The 23,469-nt window shown below is 21.2% G+C and overlaps 1 protein-coding gene across 1 annotated transcript in view; it reads left to right on the top strand.

Moving 5' to 3' along the window:
- Positions 1 to 23,294, top strand: part of LOC117183053 (cyclin-H) — a 41,333-nt gene extending 18,039 nt beyond the window's left edge. Inside the window, exons 3-8 of the mRNA XM_033376206.1 lie at positions 4,048 to 4,272; positions 8,738 to 8,911; positions 13,445 to 13,670; positions 19,710 to 19,821; positions 22,883 to 23,067; positions 23,159 to 23,294. Coding sequence (XP_033232097.1) covers positions 4,048 to 4,272; positions 8,738 to 8,911; positions 13,445 to 13,670; positions 19,710 to 19,821; positions 22,883 to 23,021 — 876 coding nt within the window. The 3' untranslated portion in view covers positions 23,022 to 23,067; positions 23,159 to 23,294. The remainder of the gene's footprint in view (positions 1 to 4,047; positions 4,273 to 8,737; positions 8,912 to 13,444; positions 13,671 to 19,709; positions 19,822 to 22,882; positions 23,068 to 23,158) is intronic.
- Positions 23,295 to 23,469: the final 175 nt, after the last annotated feature.

Here is a 23,469-nt window from a genome sequence, read left to right as displayed (position 1 = left end):
TTTTGAAAATTAAAATTCGAAAATTTTTTCTAAAGCCTCCAGGGGACTTCGTTTTCGCACGAAAAAATTTTATGTGCCCTTGTTGCATCCGGACCCACAATTTTATTATTCGGAAATTTTCCAATTCTGTAATATTAGACTGTCGTAAATTTTATTATTCGGGAACTTTACAATTCGGGAATTTTATAATTCTGAAATTTTATTATTCAAGAATTTTATTATTCGAGATTTTTCCAATTCGGTAATTTTATTTTTCGGTAATTTTATTATTCATGTATTTTATTATTTGAGAATTTTCCAAATCGGTATTTATATTTTTCGGCAATTTTATTATTCGCGAATTTGATTATTCGAAAATTTTCTAATTCGGGGATTTTACAGTGTCGAGAATTTTATTTTTCGAGATTTATCAGTCTTCCCAATTTATCTATTTTAGTTATCGTTTGTTCTTTTTTTTAGAATTAATTTTCTGCACTAAAATTTTAACTATTTAATTTTTGGATGAAAATTAATATTTTTAAATTAAAATTGATCTTTTTTTGGTGAAAATTCATATGTTTTGTTAATATTAATTCATTTTTTCGGTTAAAAAATCAATTACTTGGTTTGAAGTTGAACTACGTTGTGAAAAATTTTTTTTTTATGAAGATTCACCATTTTAGTTGAAAATTCAAATATTCAGTAGTAAATTAAATTTTCCTTAATAATTAACTTTTTTAATTGAAAATTCAACTGTTTTGTAGAAAATTAAACTATTTGTTTGAAAATAACTTTATTTGTTAAAAATACATATTTCTTAAAATATAAATCTAGTTTTATTAAGCATTAAACTATTCATTTAATCAATTTTTCCTTGAAAAATCAACTATTTAGTTTAAACTTAAACTAATTTGTGAAAAAAAATTTTTTCAAAATGAAAATTCACCATCTTAGTTGAAAATTCGACTATTTAGTAGTAAATAAACTTTTCTTTGTTAAAAATTCAGATATTTTCGGATTGAAAATCGTATTTGGTTGCAAATAAAATTATTTGTTAAAATTTCTTTTTTTTTCTTTAAAATTCAAATAGAAAATTAAACTACTTCATTAGAATTAAATTATTATTTTGAAAAATGATCTATTTTAGGTATCGTTCGTTCTTTTTTTTCTTTTATTTTTTTTTTGAGAATTATCTTTCTTCACTGGAATTGTAACTTTTTTGTTTTTTGATGAAAATTATTATTTTAAAATTAAAATTGATCCATTCTTGACGAAAATTCATGTATTTTGTTTAAAATTCGTCCTTTTTGGTTGAAAATTAATCTAGTTTTGTTGAGGATTAAACTATTTATTAATTAATTTTTCTAGTTCAAAAATCAACTGATTGGTTTAAAGTTGAATTACTTTGTAAAAAAATTATTTTTTTTATAGGAAGATTCATTATTTTAGTTGAAAATTCATATATTTAGTAGTAAATTAAATTTTTCCTAATAATTCATATTTTCCTGATTGGAAATTCAACTGTTTTTTAGAAAATTAAAGTATTTATTTGCAATTAAATGTATCTGTTAAAAAATTCATATGTCTTAAAATATAAATCTATTTTTGTTGAGGATTCAACTATTCATTCATTTAATTTTTTCTTGGAAAATCAGTTTCTTGGTTTAAACTTTAAATAATTTGTGAAAAAAATATTTTATTTTCATGAAAATTCACCTTTTTAGTTGGAAATTCGACTATTTAGTAGTAAATTAACTTTTCTTTTTTAAAACTTTAGATAATTTCGGATTGGAAATTCAACCGTTTTGTCGATAATTACACTATTTGATTACAAATAAACTTATTTGTTAAAAATTCTTGTTTTTTCTTTAAAATTCTACTACTGCGGTAGAAAAATAAACTACTTGGTTAGAATTAAATTATTATTTTGAAAATTTATCTATTTTAGTTATGGTTTGTTTTTTTTTCGAGAGAGAGAGAGAGAAAGAATTAATTTTCTTAACTGTAATTTTAACTATTTTATTTTTGGATTCTAATTACTATTTAAAAATTAAAATTGACCCAATTTGGACAACCACCATAAAATGCTTCCATTGCGATCTGAAAAAAACACTTTTTCCTATTTTTTCCCTGAAAAAAGAAAGAAAAAAATTCGTTTTCTCATTGTACAAAAATATTTCATATTTATATTGAATATTTAATATTATTTTTTACAAATGTTTTTATGGTGATTTGATAATAATAAAAATAAAAAACAAGAAATAAAATTTCCTCTTTTTTATTTTTGTCCAAAGTCAAAAAGAATTTTTTTCTTTTCTTTTTTAGGGGAAAAAAGTGGAAAAAGTTTTTTTTTTTTATTGAAACTTCAAACGTTTTGTAGATAATTACACTATTTGGTTACAAATAAACTTATTTGTTAAAAATTCTTGTTTTTTCTTTAAAATTCAACTACTGCGGTAGAAAAATAAACTACTTGGTTAGAATTAAATTATTATTTTGAAAATTTATCTATTTTATTTATCGTTTGTTCTTTTTTTTTGAGAGAGAGAGAGAGAATTAATTTTCTTAACTGTAATTGTAACTATTTTATTTTTGGATTCAAATTAATATTTAAAAATTAAAATTGACCCAATTTGGACAACCACCATAAAATGTTTCCATTGCAATCTGAAAAAAAATACTTTTTCCTATTTTTTCCCTGAAAAAGGAAAGAAAAAAATTCGTTTTCTCATTGTACAATAATATTTAATATCATTTTTTACAAATGTTTTTTTATGGTGATTCGATAATAATAAAAATAAAAAAGAAGGAAACAAAATTTTCTCTTTTTTATTTTTGTCCGAAGTGAAAACGAATTTTTTTCTTTTCTTTTTTAGGGGAAAAAGTGGAAAAAGTTTTTTTTTTAGATTGCAATGGGAACATTTTATGATGGTTGTCCAAATTGGGTCAATTTTAATTTTTAAATATTAATTTGAATCCAAAAATAAAATAGTTACAATTACAGTTAAGAAAATTAATTCTCTCTCTCTCTCTCAAAAAAAAAAAGAACAAACGATAAATAAAATAGATAAATTTTCAAAATAATAATTTAATTCTAACCAAGTAGTTTATTTTTCTACCGCAGTAGTTGAATTTTAAAGAAAAAACAAGAATTTTTAACAAATAAGTTTATTTGTAACCAAATAGTGTAATTATCTACAAAACGTTTGAAGTTTCAATAAAAAAAAAAAACTTTTTCCACTTTTTCCCCCTAAAAAAGAAAAGAAAAAAATTCTTTTTGACTTTGGACAAAAATAAAAAAGAGGAAATTTTATTCCTTGTTTGAACTGTTTTGTAGAAAATTAAACAGAAAATTAAATTTTTTTGTTTTGTTTTTAATTAATTTTCTTCTTTATTCTTAATTCTTTATTCTTAATTTTCTTCTTTAATTAATTTTCTTTTTGTATTAATTTTCCTAACTGGAATTGTAACTAGTTTATTTTTGGATTAAAATTAATATTTTTAAATTAAATTAGATGTTTTCTTGATGATGTGAAGAATTTCTGAAAATAATATTTATATTGAATATTTAATATTATTTTTGACAAATGTTTTTTTATGGTGATTTGATAATAATAAAAATAAAAAACAAAAAAATAAAATTTCCTCTTTTTTATTTTTGTCCCAAGTGAAAACGAATTTTTTTTACTTTTTTAGGGGAAAAAAGTGGAAAAAGTTTTTTTTCAGATTTTAAAATTTAACTATTTAGTAATAAATTCAATTTTTCTTAATAATTCATTTTTTCGGAGTGAAAGTTCAACTCTTTTGTAAAAAAATTAAACTATTTCTTTGCAAATAAATTTATTTGTTAAAAATTCATATTTTCTGTCTAAAATTAAACTGCTGTGGTAGAAACTAAAACCACTTCGTTAAAAAATAAATTATTTATTTGAAAATTCATGAATTTCATAAGAAATTCCGGTTTCGGTTGAAAAATCATCTTTCTTGATTCGAAATCACGGAATATGGACGCTCTTTTATGATCCTATGGATTAAAAAAAAATTAAAAAAAATGTTTTTCGTTTGTAGCCGGAAGAAAAGAAAGATTATTTTCTCTCAGATGCAGAGGAACGTACTCTGGTGCGGTATTATGAAGGACATTTAAGAGACTTGGGTAAACGATTTAGTCCAAAAATGCCTTCAGCTACAGTGGCAACAGCTCTGCATTATTTTAAAAGATTTTATCTGAGGAACAGTGTCATGGATTTTCATCCAAAAGAAATATTAGTCACGTGCGTTTATCTAGCATGCAAGGTAAGACAATTTATATATTAGATCAATCAAAATTACTCATTTAATTCATGAAATATACTGATTATAATATTTGAAATTATACGAATATTCATTATAATTTAAAAATTAAACTACTTGCTTGAAGTTTTCTTCTTTTTATTTTTTGAAAATTCATGTATTTTGCGAAAAATTTGTCTTTTTTTTGAAATTCCATCTCCTTTTTTAAAAATTTTAATAATTTCTTGAAAATTATTTTTTTTTTTTTCGTATAAAGTTAATTTTTCAAATTGAAAATATGCTTTTATTTTTAGTTGAAAATGACTTTTTTTTGTATAATAATTTTTATTAACTGGAAATATAACTAATCCATTTTTTATTGTAAATTAATCATTTTTTAAAATTGAAAAGTCGATTATTCAGTTGAAAATTCAACTATTTTATCAGAGATTCAACCATTTTTTTGAAAATTCATCCCTCCTGTTACTGGGAAATTCATTTATTTCCTGAAAATTTCAAATGTTTTCTTTAAAAGATAATTATTGGCTTAAAACGTCAACTATTTGATTAAAAAATCATCTACTTCGGCCGCAAATTAATCGGGTTTGTTCAAAATTCCTCTTTTTGGATAGAAAATTCGTTTTTTTTTTATTTGAGGTTAATTTTTTTTTGTTAAAAAGTTTTTGGTTAAAAAATTCATCTGTCTTGATTAAAAATTAAAATTTCTTCCAAAAAATCTGTTGAAAATTCAACTATTATCTTGAAAACGCAACCATTTTTGGTGGAAGATATATCATTTTGGTTGAAAATCCATCTCCTTATGTAAAAATTTTTATATTTTTTGAAAATTAGTGTTTCTTTTGTTAAAACATTGTTTTTTAAAATTAAAAATATAATAATTCCAACATTGGTTGAAAAATTGTCGTTTAAGTTAAAAATTGAAATATTTTTTCGGAATTTTTTTTTTTTACTTGAAATTCATGTATTTTGTGAAAAATTGGTCTATTTTGGAAAAAAATCTTCTTGCTCCCAAACTAATCTTTTTGATCAAAAGTTAGTTTTTTTCAGTAGAAAATTATTTTTATAAACTTACTGAAAAGTTGAAATATTTTGTGGAAAATTCAAGTATTTTTTTATAAAGTCATGTTTTTTTTGTTACAAAATTACAATTTTTGTGTGGAAAAGTCGTTTATTTTGTAAAGCCTTAATTTTTTTAATTAAAAATATAATGATTCCATTTTTGTTTGAAAATGCATCATCATAAGTTAAAAATCGAACTACTTGTTTAAAATTTTATTTTTTTATTTTTTGTTGTTGTTGAAAGCACATATATTTTTTGGCAAAAAATTAATCTTCGTGCTTCGTTTTGTTTCGAAATTCGTTTTTTTTTCACTTGAAAATTATTTTGATAAACATACAAATTTAATTATTTCTTTTTTGATTTTAAATTAATTTTAATGAAAATTCCGCTATATTTAGTGGAAAATTCAAATATTTTCGGAAAAATTTAATTATTTAAAAAAAAATTAATTATTGGCTTGAAAATTCTTTTTAGATGTAAATTAGTTTTAGTTATTTTCCAAAATGCAAATTTTTAAAATTAAAGTTTAATCCTTTTTAATGAGAATTATACCATTTGGATAAAGATTCAACTATTTTCTTGAAATTCCTCTCTTTTTTTGTAAAAATAAAATCTTTTTTGATAAAAAAATCATCATTTTTATTTGAAACAACTATTTGGTTAAAAATGCATCTTTGGAGGTTGAAAATTCAGTTCGTTTTTTAATAATTAAATAATTTTGTTGAAAATATAATTTATTTTATGGTTAAAAATTAAACATTTTTGGTTAAAAATACGTTTTTTTTCTCTTTTTCTTTTTAGTTAAAAGTTGATGTGCTTTCTGTAAAATTTGTTTTTTTTAGCAGAAAATTAATCGTCTTGTTTTAAAATTAATCTTTTTGTTTGAAAATTCGTTTTTTAAGGTAGACAAATATTTTAATAAACTGATCATTTATTTATTTGATTTCTTATTGTGAATCAATATTTTTTATTGAACATATAACTATGTTAATGTTTTTTGGTTTACAAATTTTAACCTTTTTGTGGAAATTTATTTTTTGTTTCTTTATTTAATAAAATGATCCAAGAATTTTAAATATTTGAACGGATTTTGATTTTAAATTTCTTGGCATTTGCAAGAGATCAAAATTTTTTTAAAGATTTGAAAGAATTTTAAATAATTTAGGTTTCCGACAAATTTTTAATACATTTTAATAATTGGATTTTTTTAAGATTTTAGAAATTTTTAAAACTTCTAAAATTTAAGGCATTTTTAAGAGCTTATATTTGAAATATTTTAGGGAATTTAAAAAGATTCCAAGGAATTTTTAATTAATTTCATTAATTTGAAGGTAATTAAAAGCGTTTGAAATATTTTAAGAGATTTAAAATTATTATTTAAATTCATCCTGAATTCGTTTAAACTCTTTGGAATTCTTTTGATTTTTTTTTCAATTAACTTGAATTCTGCTAAATTTACTGAATTTTATTTATTTGAATAGATTTTTTTTTAATCATAATTTTTTTATATCATTGGTTTTTTAACAAAATTAATGAGATTTCAAAAGATTTCAAGGAATTTAAAACATGTTTTTTTGTATTAAATATTTTTTAAAAATATGTGGAAAATACTTTTTTTTTGTAAAAGCTTAATTTTTTAAATAAAAAATTTATATTGATAATTCTATTTTTATTATATCTTGTCATCTCAAATGATAAATTGAACTACTAGCTGGAAATTTTTTTCAGTTGAAAATTCATTTATTTGCTCAAAAATGAGTATTATTTTAGCTGAAAATTTATTGTTTTCATTTCAAAATTGAATTATTTGATCAATTTTTTTATTTTTTTTTAGTTAAAAGTTCATGTATTTTGTAAAAAAAATTGTAGCCTTTGTAGCAGATGATTAATCTTCTTCCTTTAAAGATAATCCTTTTGTCTGAAACTTCGTTTTTTCAGGTGAAAGCCATTTTAATAAACTGAAGATTTGATTATTCCATTTTTAATTCCAAATTAATCTTTCTTTATTGAAAATTGAACTTTTTTTGAAAATTCATCCCTTTTAGTTAAATTTTTTTATTTTTGCTAGAATATGCCATTATTTTGTGGGAAATTCCAGTATATTTTGTTTAAAAAAATATGTTTTTGTGTTAAAAAGAAAAAAATAAAATATGTGGAAAATTCGTTTTTTTTGGGGGGTTTTTTTTCTGTAAAAACTTCATTTTTTTAATTAAAAATATAATGATTCTATTTTTGTTTGAAAATATTTCTTATCATCTTAAATGAAAAATTGAAATATTTCGTGAAAAATTAGCGTCATTTTGGCAGAAAATTAATCTTCTTGCTTCAAAATCAATCTTTCTGGTATAAAATTCTTTTAAGAAATAGAAAATTTAATTATTTCTTTTTCATTGTTAAATAGTATTGTTTTGATTGGAAATTCGACCATTTGATTTTAATTTAAACTATTTTTTTAACAATCCTACTTTTTTTAAATTTCATCTTTCATTTATTTTTTGAATGCCACCATTCGCTTGAAAATTTATTTCTTTATTGGAAAATTTAAATAATTTGTTGAAAATTAGTTTTTTTTTGGTTCTTTAAAACGTTGTTTTTTCAAATTAAAAATATATTTCCATTTTTAATTGAAAATTATTCTTTCTGGTTGAATTTTTAAATTATTTTCATAAACTGAAAATATAACTTTCCATTTTTTATTTTAAATTACATTTTTTTAAATTGAAAATTCGACTATTTCGTTAAAAATTAAACTATTTTATTAAAAAATCAACAATTTTTTTTAAGTTATTTATTTCCTGAAAAGTCTATATTTTTAAATTCAAATAATTGCGTGCAAATTTAATTATTAAAAAAATCATGTATCATGTATTTTGGTTATAAATCTTTACAAATATAAAATTCGTTCTTTTGGATTTAAAATTTATCTTTTTCGATAGAAAAGTTTTTGGTTAAAAACTGCATTTTTCTTAATTAAAAATACAAATCTCTTCTTAAAAATATTATCTTTTTAGATTAAAGATTCATCAATTTGGTTTAAAATACGACGTTTTTTTGTTGAATTTTAATCTTTGAAAAACTTTTTTTTATGAAATTTATTTTTCCTGGTTTAAAAGTCAACCCTTTTCTAAAAAATTCAACTTTTAAGCTTGAAAACTCAACTCTTTCGTTAAAAATTCATTCATTCTGGTACATATAAATTAATTTTATTTCAAGGAATTTATTCCAAAATTATTTCCATATTTTCGTGAAAAATCACACTGTTTTGAAAGCATTTCGGAATAAGAAATCAGTAATTTATTAAATCACTTAAAATGACTGATTTTATCAGTAAAAATTACAAATCAGATAATTTAAAATGACTTTTTTTGTAAATTTTGAATTTTTTTTATCAATTATTTGGCTTTTCAGGTAGAGGAATTCAATGTGTCGATATCTCAGTTTGTAGCAAACATTAAAGGCGATCGAGATAAAGCATCTGATATTATACTTAACAATGAATTGCTCCTCATGCAACAGTTAAACTATAATCTTACTGTTCACAATCCATATAGGCCAGTAGAAGGTTTACTGATTGACATAAAGGTAAGATATTCTATTTTTATATAATAATTTTAATATTTGATCTATAATCAGGAAAATCTGGAATTTACAGAAAATTTTTCGTCGAAAATTTGTTTTTTTTTCCTAGAAAATTAATCTCATTGGTTAAAGTTTAGAAATATTTGGTTAAAAAGCATTTGTTGGGTTGGAGATTCATCATTATAATTCAAAATTCTTATGTTTGATTGAAAATTGAATAATTTGCTTGAAAATGAGTTTTTTGGGTAGAAAATCAATTTTTTTACATGAAAATTGAACTTTTTATTTTTGAATATTCATTTTTTAGATAAAAATTATATTTGATGTCAACTGAAAATTTAATTCTTCCGTTTTTGGTTAAAAATTTCTCTTTTTAGGTTAAATATTCAAATATCTCGTTGAAAATTTATTTTGTTGAAAAATCGTGATTTTTTGGTAAAAATTATTTTTTTATTGGCTGAAAATTTTAATATTCCATTTTTGTTTCAAAATTGATTTTTTCCACTGAAAATTTAATTATTCCATTTTTCGTTGAAAATTTGTCTTTTTTAGTTGAATATTCAACTGTCTCGTTGAGAATTCATCTATTTTGTAGAGTAATCGCATTTTTTGTTGACAATTATTTTAAACTCCAAGTTTAACTATTCCATTTTTTGGTTCAAAATTGATATTTCATAGTTCAAAATTTAGAAATTTCGTTCAAAATTATATATTTTATTTAACTGACAATTTAACTTTTCAATTTTTTGTTGAAAATTAAAATTTGATGGTTTAAATCAAACTGTTCGGTTGAATATTTGTCTTTTATAGTTGAATATTCAATTGTCTTGTTGAAAATTTATGTATTTTATTGAAAAATCATCTTTTTTGTTGAAAATTAATTTTTAAAATTTAAATATTTCATTTTTTTCGAAAATGGACATTTTTAATCTAAAATTTAATTATTTAGTTAAAAATTATATTTTGTGTTAACTGAAAATTTAAATATTCCATTTTGGGTTGAAAATTTTTTTTTGTAGTTGAATATTCAAATGTCTCGTTGAAAAATTATGTATTTTGTTGAAAAATCATCTTTTTTGTTAAAAATTAATTTTTAAAATAAAATTTTAATATTCCATTTTTTAATGAAAATTGGCAGTTTTTAATCTAAAATTTAATTATTTGGTAAAAAATTATATTTTCTGTTGACTGAAAATTAAAATATTACGTTTTTGTTTAAAAATTTGTCATTTTAAGTTGAAAATTCAACTATCTCGTTGAAAATTTATTTCTTTTGTTGAAAAATCGTCTTTTTTTTAAATAATTTTTTGTTGTCTGAAAATTTAAGTGTGCCATTTTGGGTTGAAAATTATTTTTTCCAGATCCAAAATTTAACTATTTGATTAAAACTTCCATATATTTTGTTTTAACTGTAAATTTGAATATTTCAATTTTTCTGGAAAATTTGTCTATTTTAGTTGAATTTTCAACTGTCTCATTGAAAATTTATTTATTTTATTGAAAAATCGTCTTTTTTGTTAGAAATTAATTTGTTGTTAACTGAAATTTTAAATACTAAATTTTTGGTTGAAAATTGATTTTTTCCTAATCCAAAATTTAATTATTTGGTTAAAAATTAGATATATTTTTTTAAACTGTAAATTTGAATATTTCAATTTTTCTTGAAAATTTATTTATTTTGTTGATAAATCGTCTTTTTTGTTAAAAATTTAATTTTTGTTGACTGAAAAATTTAATATTCCATTTTAGTTCAAAATTGATTTTTTTCCTAATCCAAAATTTAATTATTTGGTTAAAAATTAAATATATTTTGTTTTATCTGTGAATATTTGCATTTTTCTTGAAAATTTGTTTATTTTGTTGAATATTCAACTGTTTCATTAAAAATTTAGGTATTTTGTTGAAAAATCATCTTTTTTTTACAATTAATTTTTTTAAATGAAATTCATTTTCTTGAAACATTATCTTTTTTGTTAAAAATTAATTTTTTTAAATGCAAATTTTAATATTACGTTTTTGGTTAAAAATTTACATTTTTTAATTTAAAATTTAATTATTTGTTTAAAAAATATATTTTGTGTTAACTGAAAATTTATTTTGTTAAAAAATTATCTTTTTTGTTAAAAATTAATTTTTTGTTGACTGAAATTTTAAATATTTCAATTTTTCTTGAAAATTTATTTATTTTGTTGAAAAATCATCTTTATTGTAAAAAATTAATTTTTTTAAATGGACATTTAAATATTCCATTTTTGGTTGAATATTAGTCTTTTTTAGTGAATATTCAATTGTCTCGTCGAAAATTAATTAATTTATTTTGTTAAGAAAGTTTTTTTTTGTTAAAAATTAATTTTTTCAAATGAAAATTTAAATATTCCATTTTTGGTTGAAAATTGACATATTTTAATCTAAAATTTAATTATTTGGTTAAAAATTATATTTTGTGTTGACTGAAATTTTAAATATTACGTTTTTGTTTAAAAATTTGTCATTTTAAGTTGAAAATTCAACTGTCTCGTTGAAAATTTATTTATTTTGTTGAAAAATCGTCTTTATTGTTGAAAATTAATTTTTTCAAAAGAACGTTTGCATATTCCATTTTTGGTTGAAAATTTGTCTTTTTTAGTGAATATTCAATCGTCTCGTCGAAAATTAATTAATTTATTTTGTTGAAAAATTATCTTTTTTGTTAAAAATTAATCTTTTCAAATGAAAATTTCAATAATCCGTTTTTTGTTGAAAATTAACACATTTCAATCTAAAATTTAATTATTTGGTTTAAAATTATATTTCGTGTTGACTGAAAATTTAAATATTCCATTTTGGGTTAAAAATTTGTCTTGTTTAGTTGAATATTCAACTATCTCGTTGAAAATTTATTTACTTTGTTGAAAAATGACCTTTTTTGTTAAAAATTAATTCGTTGTTAACTGAAAATTTAAATACTCAATTCTTGGTTGAAAATTGATTTTTTCCTAATCCAAAATTTAATTATTTGGTTAAAAATTAGATATATTTTGTTTTAACTGTAAATTTGAATATTTCGATTTTTCTTACAAATTTGTTTATTTTGTTGTATATTCAACTTTCTCGTTGAAAATTTATGTATTTTGTTAAAAAAGTATCTTTTTTGCTAAAAATGAATTTTTTAAATAACATTTTTGGTTGAAAAATTAATTAATTTGTTCTTAACTGAAAATTTAAATACTCAATTTTTGGTTGAAAATTGATTTTTTCCTAATCCAAAATTTAATTATTTGGTTAAAAATTAGATATATTTTGTTTTAACTGTAAATTTGAATATTTCAATTTTTTCTTGAAAATTTATATATTTTGTTGAAAAATAAAATTCGCGAAGAATAAAATTGCCGAAAAAAATACCTAATTGGAAAATTCCCGAATAATACAATTCTGGAATAATAAAATTTCAGAATTATAAAATTTCCGAATTGGAATATTCCCGAATATTGAAGTTCCCGAAAGAAAATTGCCGATTTATAAAATATCTGAATTGTAAAATTCCCGAATTTTAACAATTAAAATTTTTTATAAATATATTTTATTGATTACAAATACAACAATAAGATATTAGTTTCAAAAATTATTTTTAACATTTGAAATTTCGAAGCTTATTTTTTGATTTAAAAATAGCAATAATTTTAATTAAAATATTTCTAGGTAACGCATGTTTTTTAATTTTCACAGTATTAGAAAAAATACAAAAAGCGTTCGCAAAAATAAAATTTTTAATTAATATATATATATATATATATATTTCAAGTCTGTTTGAAAAACATTTCACGTTTTCAAAAATAAGGAAGGCGATACAAAAATTATTGCGATTTTAAATTCAAGAAATAAGCTTGAAAATTTTAAATGTTAAAAATAATTTTTGAGACTAATGTCTTATTGTTGTATTTGTAATCAATAAAATATATTTATAAAAAATTCTAATTGTTAAAATTCGGGAATTTTCCAATTCGGATATTTTATAAATCGGCAATTTTCTGTCGCGAATTTTATTATTCGGGAATTTTATAATTCTGAAATTTTACTATTCGAAAATTTTATTATTCGGGAATTTTCCAATTCGGTATTTTTATTTTTCGGCAATTTTATTATTCGCGAATTTGATTAATCGAGAATTTTCTAATTCGGGAATTTTACAGTGTCGGGAATTTTATTTTTCGGGATTTTTCAGTTGTCCCATATTAATATTATATAATATTTATTAATATTATTGAAAATTTGTAAAATATTATAAAAATATTATTTGAAAATATTATATAAATATTAAAAATATTTATAAATTAGTCAATTTTATTTATATATTATTTAAATAATATTATATTTATTATAATTTTATGTTCCATAATTATATTTTGTATTTTTTATTTATATCTTATATTTTATATTTATAATTTGGATTTATTTTTTATATTTATATTTTTTATATATAATTTATATTTTTATGTATTTTTAATTTTTTTTAAAATTCGAAACGACAATCATAATCGTGAAAATGGAAATTTTCAGACACGTTATCCAGCAATTGAAAATCCAGACAGATTGCGAGAACATATAGAAGAATTTCTCGATAATGTTTTCATGACTGACAGTGTTTTACTTTATGCCCCGAGTCAAATAGCATTATCAGCTATTCTCTCAGCAGCTTCCAAAGTAGCATCGAGTTTGGATAGTTACGTAACCGATATCTTGTTTTCGAGAGATCGTTTAGGAGGAATAATCGAAGCAGTCAGAAGTAAGATTTCTAACAATTCTTTTCAACCAAATCTATTTAGCTTTTATTTTATTTTTTTATTTTTTATTTTAATTTTATTTATCTTTTTTTTTAGCTTAGATTTTGTACATTTTTGTTTATACTTTATCAGAGAAATAAATTTTTTTTTCAAATCCAACTATGTGATTGAAAATTTGTCCTTTTTAGTTAAATATTTAACTGACTCGTAAATTTATCTATTTCGTTGAAAAATCTTATGTTTTTGAAATTGAAAATTTAATTATTCCGTTTTTGGTTGAAAATTTCTCCTTTTATTTAAATATTCAACTGCCTCGTTGAAAATTTATGTATTTTGTTGAAAAATCGTATTATTTTCGTTTAAATTAATTTTTTTTAACTGGGAATTTAAATATTCCATTTTTGTTTGAAAATCGATTTTTTTTAATCCAAAATTTAATTATTTTTTAATCTAAAATTTAATTATTTTGTAAAAAATTATATTTTGTGTTGACTGAAAATTTAAAAATTACGTTTTTGTTTAAAAATTTGTCATTTTAAGTTGATAATTCAACTGTCTCGTTGAAAATTTATTTCTTTTGTTAAAAAATCGTCTTTTTTTTAATTAATTTTTTGTTGTCTGAAAATTTTGAAAATTTAAATGTTCCATTTTGGGTTGAAAATTATTTTTTCCTGATCCAAAATTATCTATTTGGTGAAAACTTAGATATATTTTGTTTTAACTTTAAATTTGAATATTTCAATTTTGTAGATAAATCGTCTTTTTTCTTAAAAATTAATTTCTTTTTGACTGAAAATTTAAATAATCCGTTTTTGGTTGAAAATTTCCCTTTTTATTTAAATATTCAACTGCCTCGTTGAAAATTCATGTATTTTGTTGAAAAATCGTATTTTTTCGTTTAAATTAATTTTTTTTTTAACTGAGAATTTAAATATTCCATTTTTGTTTGAAAATTGATTTTTTTTAATCCAAAATTTAATTATTTGAGTGAAAATTTTATTTTTTTAACTGAAAATTTAAATATTCCATTTTTTGATAAAAGTTTGTCTTTTTCATTTGAATATTCATTTTTTCATGATAATTTATGTATTTTGTTGAAGATTAATCAATTTAAAAATAAATTAATAAATTAATTTTTTGTTTGTAAATTCATCTCTGGTTGACAATGCAACTGTTTTGTTAAAAATTAATTTTTGAAACTAAAAACTGAAATATTCCAGTAGAATGTTGAACTATTTTGCTGAAAATTCGAATTATCGTCAAAAAATTTATTTTCAACGGAAAATTTAACCATTCTATTTTTAGTTGAAAATGTATTTTTTTAAATGAAAGTTCAAGTATTTGGTTTAAAAATTAATATTTTTACATTGGGTTTGAAAATTCATCTTTTTAGTTAAAATCTTTTCTTAAATTTTTTTATTTTTATTTAAAAATGTATTTCATTTGTTGAAAATTAATTATTTTTAACTGGAAGTTTAACTATTCGATTTTTGGTTGGAAATGGATATTTCGTAGTTCAAAATTTAACCATTTCATTCAAAATTATATATTTTTTTAAAGATAATTTTACTTTTCAATTTTTTTAACATTGATATTTTTTGTTTAAATCTAAATATTTGGTTGAAAAGTTGTCTTTTTTAGTTGAATATTCAACTTTTTCGTTGAAAATTTATTAATTTTGTTGAAAAATCATATTTTTTGTGAAAAATTAATTTTTTAAATTGAAAATTTAAATATTCTGTTTTTGGTTGAAAATTTCTTTTTTTTTAATCCAAAATTTAATTATTTGGGTAAAAATTGTATTTTGTTTTATCTGAAAATTGAAATATTCCATTTTTAGTTAAAAATTTGTCTTTTTTAGTTGAATATTCAACTGTTTCGCTGAAAATTTATATATTTTGTTGAAAAATCATATTTTTTGTTAAAAATTAATTTTTTAAACTGAAAATATCACATTTTTGATTGAAACTTTTTTTTAAATCTAAAATTTAATTATTTGGGTGGAATTGTATTTTGTTTTAACTGAAAATTTAAATATTCCAGTTTTAGTTAAAAATTTGTCTTTTTTAGTTAAATATTCAACTGTTTCGCTGAAAATTTATATATTTTGTTGAAAAATCATATTTTTTTTTAAATTAATTTATTTAACTGAAAATTTAAATATTCCAGTTTTAGTTAAAAATTTTTCTTTTTTAGTTGAATATTCAACTGTTTCGCTGAAAATTTATATATTTTGTTGAAAAATCATATTTTTTGTTAAAAATTAATTTTTTAAACTGAAAATGAAAATATCACATTTTTGATTGAAACTTTTTTTTAAATCTAAAATTTAATTATTTGGGTGGAATTGTATTTTGTTTTAACTGAAAATTTAAATATTCCAGTTTTAGTTAAAAATTTGTCTTTTTTAGTTAAATATTCAGCTGTTTCGCTGAAAATTTATATATTTTGTTGAAAAATCATATTTTTTTTTTAAATTTATTTATTTAACTGAAAATTTAAATATTCCAGTTTTAGTTAAAAATTTGTCTTTTTTAGTTGAATATTCAATTGTCTCGTTGAAAATTTACGTATTCTGTTGAAAATTAATAAGTTTTTAAATTAATTAATTAATTAATTTTTTTTTAGAAAATTCATCTCTGATTGAAAATGTAACTGCTTTGTTGAAAATTAATTTTTTAAACTATAAATTTAACTATTCCAGTAGAATGTTAATCTATTTTGCTGAAAATTCGATTTTTCGTTGAGAAATATGTTTTTAACAGAAAATTTCACTATCCTATTTTCGGTTGAGAGTGTATTTAAAACAAATTTTTAATGAAAATTCAACTATTTGGTTAAAAATTGATCTTTTTTATTTAGAAAAATTCGTCAGTTTAGCTTGAAAATTAATTTTTCTTTACTAAAAATTGAAATATACCATTTTTGGTTGAGAATTTTTTTTGTTTTGTTTAAACATCAACAATTTGTAACTATTCAATTTCCGGTTGAAATTTCTTTTTCTTACTTCAAAATTTAACTATTTAGTTAAAGATTTGTCTTCTTTAATTGAAAATTTTTTAATTTAATTAAAAATTCATCTATTTTTGTTATAAAATTGTATTTTTTTGGTAGCAAATTAATCTTCTCGCTTTTTAAAATTCATATTTTTGATTGAAAATTCAACGACTTAGTTAAGGTAAAAATCTTTTGTTAAAATTGAAAAATGTCCTTAAAAGTCCCTTCTTTTCTTGGCTTGAAAATCATTTTTAGACTAAAAATAAAAAAACAAAATAAAAAGTTTGGTTGCCTTTTATTAAAAATTATTTTTTTTAGATTGCTTCAAAACGAATCTAATTTTTTTTTTTTTTGAAACTTCAAATTTTTCTTTTTGTTTGAAAATTTAACTATGCCAGTTGAAGATTTATATTTTTAGATGAAACTTTAGCTCTTAGGTTAAAAACTAATTTTTTTGTTAAAAATTCAACAGTTTGACTGCAATTTTCTTCTCCTTTGATTAAAAATTAAAGTATTTTTTGGTTGAATCATATACTATTGCATTTTTTATTAAAAATTCATCTCTTTGGTTGAAAATTTAATAATTTTCTTAAAAATCCATTTTTGGTTGAAAATCATTTTTTTTTTTACTAGAAATTGAACTATTTTAGTAGAAAATTGAACTATTTTGCTGATAATTTATTTTTAAATATTAATAATTAGATTTTTAACGGAAAATTCGATTATTCTATTTTTTGTTGAAAATATAAATTTTTTGTTTAAAAATTAATCTATTTGTTTTAAAATTTATATATTTTATGAAAAATCGCCATCTTTTGTAGAAAATTAATCGTTATGGCGGATTTTTTTGGTAAAAAATTATCTTTCTCTGTGCAAGTTAGTGTTTTTGTTTGAAAATTCGACTTTTTTCAGTTAAATATTTATCATTCCAGTTGAAAATTCTTCTTTTAGGTTGAAACTAAAATTATTTGGTTAAAAGTGAAACTCTTTTGTTAAAATTTTTTTTTTTAGATTTAGCTCTTTTTAAAAATCGTTAACAAATTTTTTTAAACTTTGTGGAAAATTATTATTTTTTTTTTTTTACTAAAAATTCAACTATTCCAATAGAAAATTTTACTATATTTTACTGATAATCCGTTTAAAAAAATTAAGAATTAGATTTTTAAAGGAAAATTCGACTATTCTATTTTTGGCTGAGAATATAAAATTTCTATATAAAATTTAAAATATTTGTTTTAAAATTGATTTAGTTTATGAAAAATCGCCATCTTTTGTAGAAAATTAATCGTTATGGTGGATTTTTTTGGTAGAAAATTATCTTTTTCTTTGCAAGTTAATCTTATTGTTTCAAAATTCATCTTTTCTATTAAAAATGGAAAGTTGAAAATTATTTCACTTAAATATTACTTTTTTTAATTCGTTTTTTAGTTAAAAATTTTTTTTTATCGGAAAAATTAAACTATTCCAGTTAAATATTTCATTATTTTAGTTCAAAATTAATCTACAGTTTAAATTTAATTTTTTTAATTGAAAATTTACCTGTTTAATTTGGCTTTTTGTTGAAAATTCATATTTTTCAAATAAAATTAATCTTTTTGGTTGAAAATTAAACAATTTGCTTAAAAATTCTTTTTTTGTTGTTGAAAATCAACTTTTGAAAGTGAAGATTGAAGTATTGCAGGTCAAAATAAATTTTTTTTTTAGTTCGTTTTCTACTTTAAAGTCTTGTTTTGACGCAGAAAATTTAACCAATCTGTCTTTTTGTATAATATTAATCTTCTTGGTTCAAAATTCATATTTTTAGTTGAAACATCAGCTTTTTTGTTTGAAAATTCATTTTCTTTTCTTCTTTTTTTTTGCTGAAAAATTCAACAGTTTTGTTGCAATTTTTTTCTCCTTTGGGTAAAAATTCAAGCATTTTTTATTTAAAATATAAACTATTACTTTTTTCTAAGAAAATTAATTTTTTAATGAAAATTTAACTACTTTTTTAATATAAAATGTCTGGTTAAAAAATCATTCTTTGGTTGAAGGTTCATCATTTTAATTGTTAATTAATTTCTTTAGTTAAAAGCTTAATACATTCCTTGAAAATTTGTTTTTTGTTGTTGTTCAAAGTCGATTTTTTAAACTGAAAATTGAACTATTCCAGGTGAAAATTTAACTGTTTTTTAATACTTTTTTTAGTTAAAAATTTTGTTTTTATGTGAAAAATTAAACTAATACAGTTAAATATTTTATTATTTTAGTAAAAAATTAATCTGGTGTTTAAAATAATTTTTTTAACTGAAAATTTACTTGTTAAATTTTGACGTTTGTTGAAAATTCATATTTTTTAATTAAAATTAATCTTCTTAGTTAAAAATGAACTTTTTTCTTGAAAATTCAAGTTTGGCTGCAATTTTGTTTAACCTTGGTTAAAAATTAAAGTATTCATATTTTTTGGATGAAAATTCAACTACTTGATTAAATATAAAAGTTCTTGTTAAAAAAATTTTTGTTTGTTTGAAGATTCATCTTTTTAATAGGAAATTAACCTCTTCAGTTAAAAATCCGTTTTTTTGTCGTCTCAGATCAACTTTTTAAACTAAAATTTGAAACATTCCAGGTAAAAACTTAAAGTTTTTTTTTACAATTTATTTTTCAGTTAAAAATTTTGTTTTGACGCAAAAAATTTAACTAGTCCAGTTCAATATTCCACCATTTTAGCTAAAAATTAATCTCTAGTTAAAATTTAATTTTTAAAAATAGAAAATCTGTCTATTCTAGTTTTGCTTAAGAATGTATTTTTTAGTTAAAAATGTATGTTTATTATTTGAAAATATGTCTTTTTAAAAAATTAATCGTCTTGGTTCAAAATTCAATTATGCTAGTTGAAGATTCATCATTTTAGTTGAAAATTTAAGTTTTTGTTTAAAAATTTAAGAATTTTTTTTTAAAAATCATTTTGTTATTAAATATTCATTTTTTCAGTCGAAAATTAATGTTTAAACTAAAAGATAATTAAGAAAATAATGTGTTATAAATGACACATTGAATTTCAGAAATAAGATCGATGGCAAAATTTATTGAAACTCCAACCAGAGAATCTGTAAGGCCGATAGAAAAAAAACTGGAAAGATGCAGAAATCAAGAGAACAATCCTGATAGCCAAATGTAAGTTTACACATTTTTCACAGAAACAGATTTAATTTAATAAATCGATATATTATTTACAAATAAATAAAATGATAAAAATTTGTTTAAACAATTGTTATTTATAATAATAAATTGTTTACTGTCATTAAAATGTTCTTAAAAATTTAGAAGTTCGTTATTTACAGTTAATTGCATCAAAAAAATTAATTTTGTACCTTGAAAAATAGCCAAATAGGACAATTGTTAATTAAGGTAGTTTAAATAATTATTAATTTGTATTTGGAAACAAATATGATACTTAAATTTTATTTTCAAGTAATATATGATCGATTCCATAGAAAAAACTTAATTTTTTCTATCAAAAATACCTGATATGAATATTTGTTTATAAAAATTGCTTTTAAAATAACAAATTATTTAATAACTTTAATATATTTTAACTAAAAAATTATTTTTGTCCATAAATTGTTCAAATTTAGTGCGAACGAAGTGACGAATCGCCGCCAATCGCCTCGAAACCATTTTTATTTACTTATTTGTTTGTAACAAATTCAATCAATTTTTTATCATTTGCATTGTTATTGGACATCTTTTTTGGATATTTGGTTTTAGTTTTCTAGGTATTTTTTATCGAATCAAAGCATTTTTTTAACTGGTATTCTTTAAAAGTCGAAAGAATTTTTTTTATATATTTTTTTATTAAATAAACAAAAAATTAAAAATCGGGCATGAAAGTTCGATGCGAAATTTTACGTCGGCTTTTAAATGTTTTTCAAATCGTTTTGAACAAATATCAAGAGAAAAAGGCATTTTAAAAGTATTTTAGAACTTAATTTGACATTAAAAAAACCTTGAAAACATTTTGTTTTTTATACACTAAATGTAGTTGTGATTAATCAAAAATAGTTTATTATCTCAAAATAATGTCGAAGGATTTTTTTTGGTTTCGCTGATTACGAACCTGACGTGAAAATTTCTAAATTCAAAATGGATAATCCAATATGGCGGCCAAAAATTACAAAATGGGTCTTCTGGGGTTCTTTGGGTCGCTGGTTACGAATTTGCAATCAAAATTTAAAAAAAATTATATATATACATATATATATATATATATATAAGATGCCAGATCCAATATGGCGAAAATAAAATCCAATATGGTGGCCAAAAATTAAAAAATGGATCCAGTGTCTTCTAAATGGGTCCTCTGGGGTTCTTTTGGTCGCTTGTTAAGAATTTGGAGTCAAAAATTTTAAAACAAAAAATTTAAGATGCCAGATCCAATATGGCGAAAATAAAATCCATTATGGCGGCTAAAAATTAAAAAATGGGCCCCGTGTTTTCTAAATGGGTCTTCTGGGGTTATTTGGGTCGCTGGTTAAGAATTTGGAGTCAAAAATTTTAAAACAAAAAATTCAAGATGCCAGATCCAATATGGCGAAAATAAAATCCAATATGGCGGCTAAAAATTAAAAAATGGGCCCCGTGTTTTCTGAATGGGTCTTCTGGGGTTATTTGGGTCGCTGGTTACGAATTTGGCGTCAAATTTGAAAAAACTCAAAAATCAAGATGCCAGATCCGATATGGCGAAAATAAAATCCAATATGGTGGCCAAAAATAAAAAAATGGGTCCAGTGTCTTCTAAATGGGTCTTCTGGGGTTCTTTGGGTCGCTGGTTACGAATTTGGAGTCAAAATTTCAAAAATTCTAAAATTCAAGATGCCAGATCCAATATGGCGGCTAAAAATTAAAAAATGGATCCTGTGTCTTCTAAATGGGTCATTTAAAGTTCTTTGGATCGCTGGTTTCAAATTTAGAGTCAAAATTTTTAAAACAAAAAAATTCCAGATGCCAGATACAATATGGCGGCCAAACATTAAAAAATGGGTCCCGTGTCTTCTAAATGGGTCTTCTGGGGTTCTTTGGGTCGCTGGTGGCGAATTTAAGTCAAAATTGTAAAAACTCAAAAATCAAGATGCCAGTTCCAATATGGCGAAAATAAAATCCAATATGGTGGCCAAAAATAAAAAAATGGGTCCAGTGTCTTCCAAATGGGTACTCTGGGGTTCTTTTGGTCGCTGGTTACGAATTTAGATTAAAAATTTCAAAAAATCGTTTTTTTTTGTTATAGAAAATTAATCTTTTTTGAAAATTCATCTTTTTTCGTTGAAAATAAAACTAATTGGTTGGAATTTATACTCTTTTGTTCAAATATAATATTTTTGGTTAAAAATGTATCTTTTGCAGTTGAATATTTATCACTTTAATTGCAAATTCATCAGTTTGGTCGCAAATTTGCTTGTTCTGGTGGAAAATTATTTTAATTGAAAATTTAACTATATCATTTTTGGTTTTAAACTTATATTTTTTAGTTCAAAAATCAACTCTTTGTGGGGAAATTGATCTTTCTTAGTTGAAATTGAACTATTTGGTACTTTAGAGGCAAATTCAAGAAATTAATTAATTGAAAAAAAGCTTCCGAAAATTTATGCTTTGACCCTTCGAGTACACACTTATTTTTTCGATCATCTTCTACACACTGGGTCAACCTAACCCCGTTCACTATTTGGTTGTCTATAACTTCACAACTACTGCACCTTTTAACTAAAACAAATTAGAAGGTATACTAACAAATATGTTAAAGTAATTTATAAGTATTATAAGTGCATTTAAAAATTTATGTGAATACTCTCAAAGTATGTCTAAATAATAAAAAAATTGTCGTACTTCGTGCCTTAAAAAAAGGGTATTTATTTCGCATACTGAGTTGTGGCCGTCTGCGCTTGCACAAAATTGAAAATTTTGCCCCTTTTTTCACAAACAAACGTTTATAATTGATGAAAACGAAAAATCAAAATTTGATTAAATTTGATGTAAAGTACACACATGGGTCACCTATACCCTGCTTCGATTTCAATTGCTCCTCAACGACGACTGATGACTCGGCACGCTACAGAATCTGTCTAAAACTGTAGTTGGTGAAAATCGGTGACTGGGTGATAATGTCCCAGTGTGTACACGTAAGGTTAAAGGTTTAATTGAAGAAAGTTACTTCGATGAAAACATTTCTTTCTTTTTTTAGATACAAGCAAAGAATGCAAGAAATGTTGGACGAGGATGATTTGTTAGATAATGAAAAATATGCGAAAATTATTCAAGATCAAGCAGCAAATGACGAGAGGACTCTAGGAGTCGTCAAAGTTTCCTCTCCGTCTGATTGACAGCAAGACCCCAGATTATTAATTTAAATATTATTATTTGTCAAAGGTACTTATTAATTTTTAATCAATATTTTTTTTACGATTGCCTACTTTGCACTATTAGGGTTCTCATTTAAATAAATATATTTTTTTTACAGAATTTTGTGGCAGTTGTACTCAATTGGCGTAAACCGTTACATGTGAAACAGTTCATCCATATTTTAGATATATTTTTTTTACTTTTTTCGATACAAAAATCGTATATTGAATGCAAATAAATATAAATTCTACGATTATAATTTGTTTAATTGAACCTAAAATCCATTTGACTATAAAATAAAGAGAGTTTATCACAATATATGGACGGTTTACAAATACTATTTTTAATTGAATTAATTAACATTATAATGAAGTAAATAGTTAAGAGGAACAGAATTGGTACAGTGTAATTTTCCATATCGTTAATAAT

This window comes from Belonocnema kinseyi, chromosome 2 (assembly GCF_010883055.1).
Source record: "Belonocnema kinseyi isolate 2016_QV_RU_SX_M_011 chromosome 2, B_treatae_v1, whole genome shotgun sequence".
NCBI classification, from domain to species: domain Eukaryota; kingdom Metazoa; phylum Arthropoda; class Insecta; order Hymenoptera; family Cynipidae; genus Belonocnema; species Belonocnema kinseyi.
The sequence above is the reverse complement of the archived record's forward strand: the minus strand, read 5'-3'. Positions and strand labels throughout refer to the sequence as shown.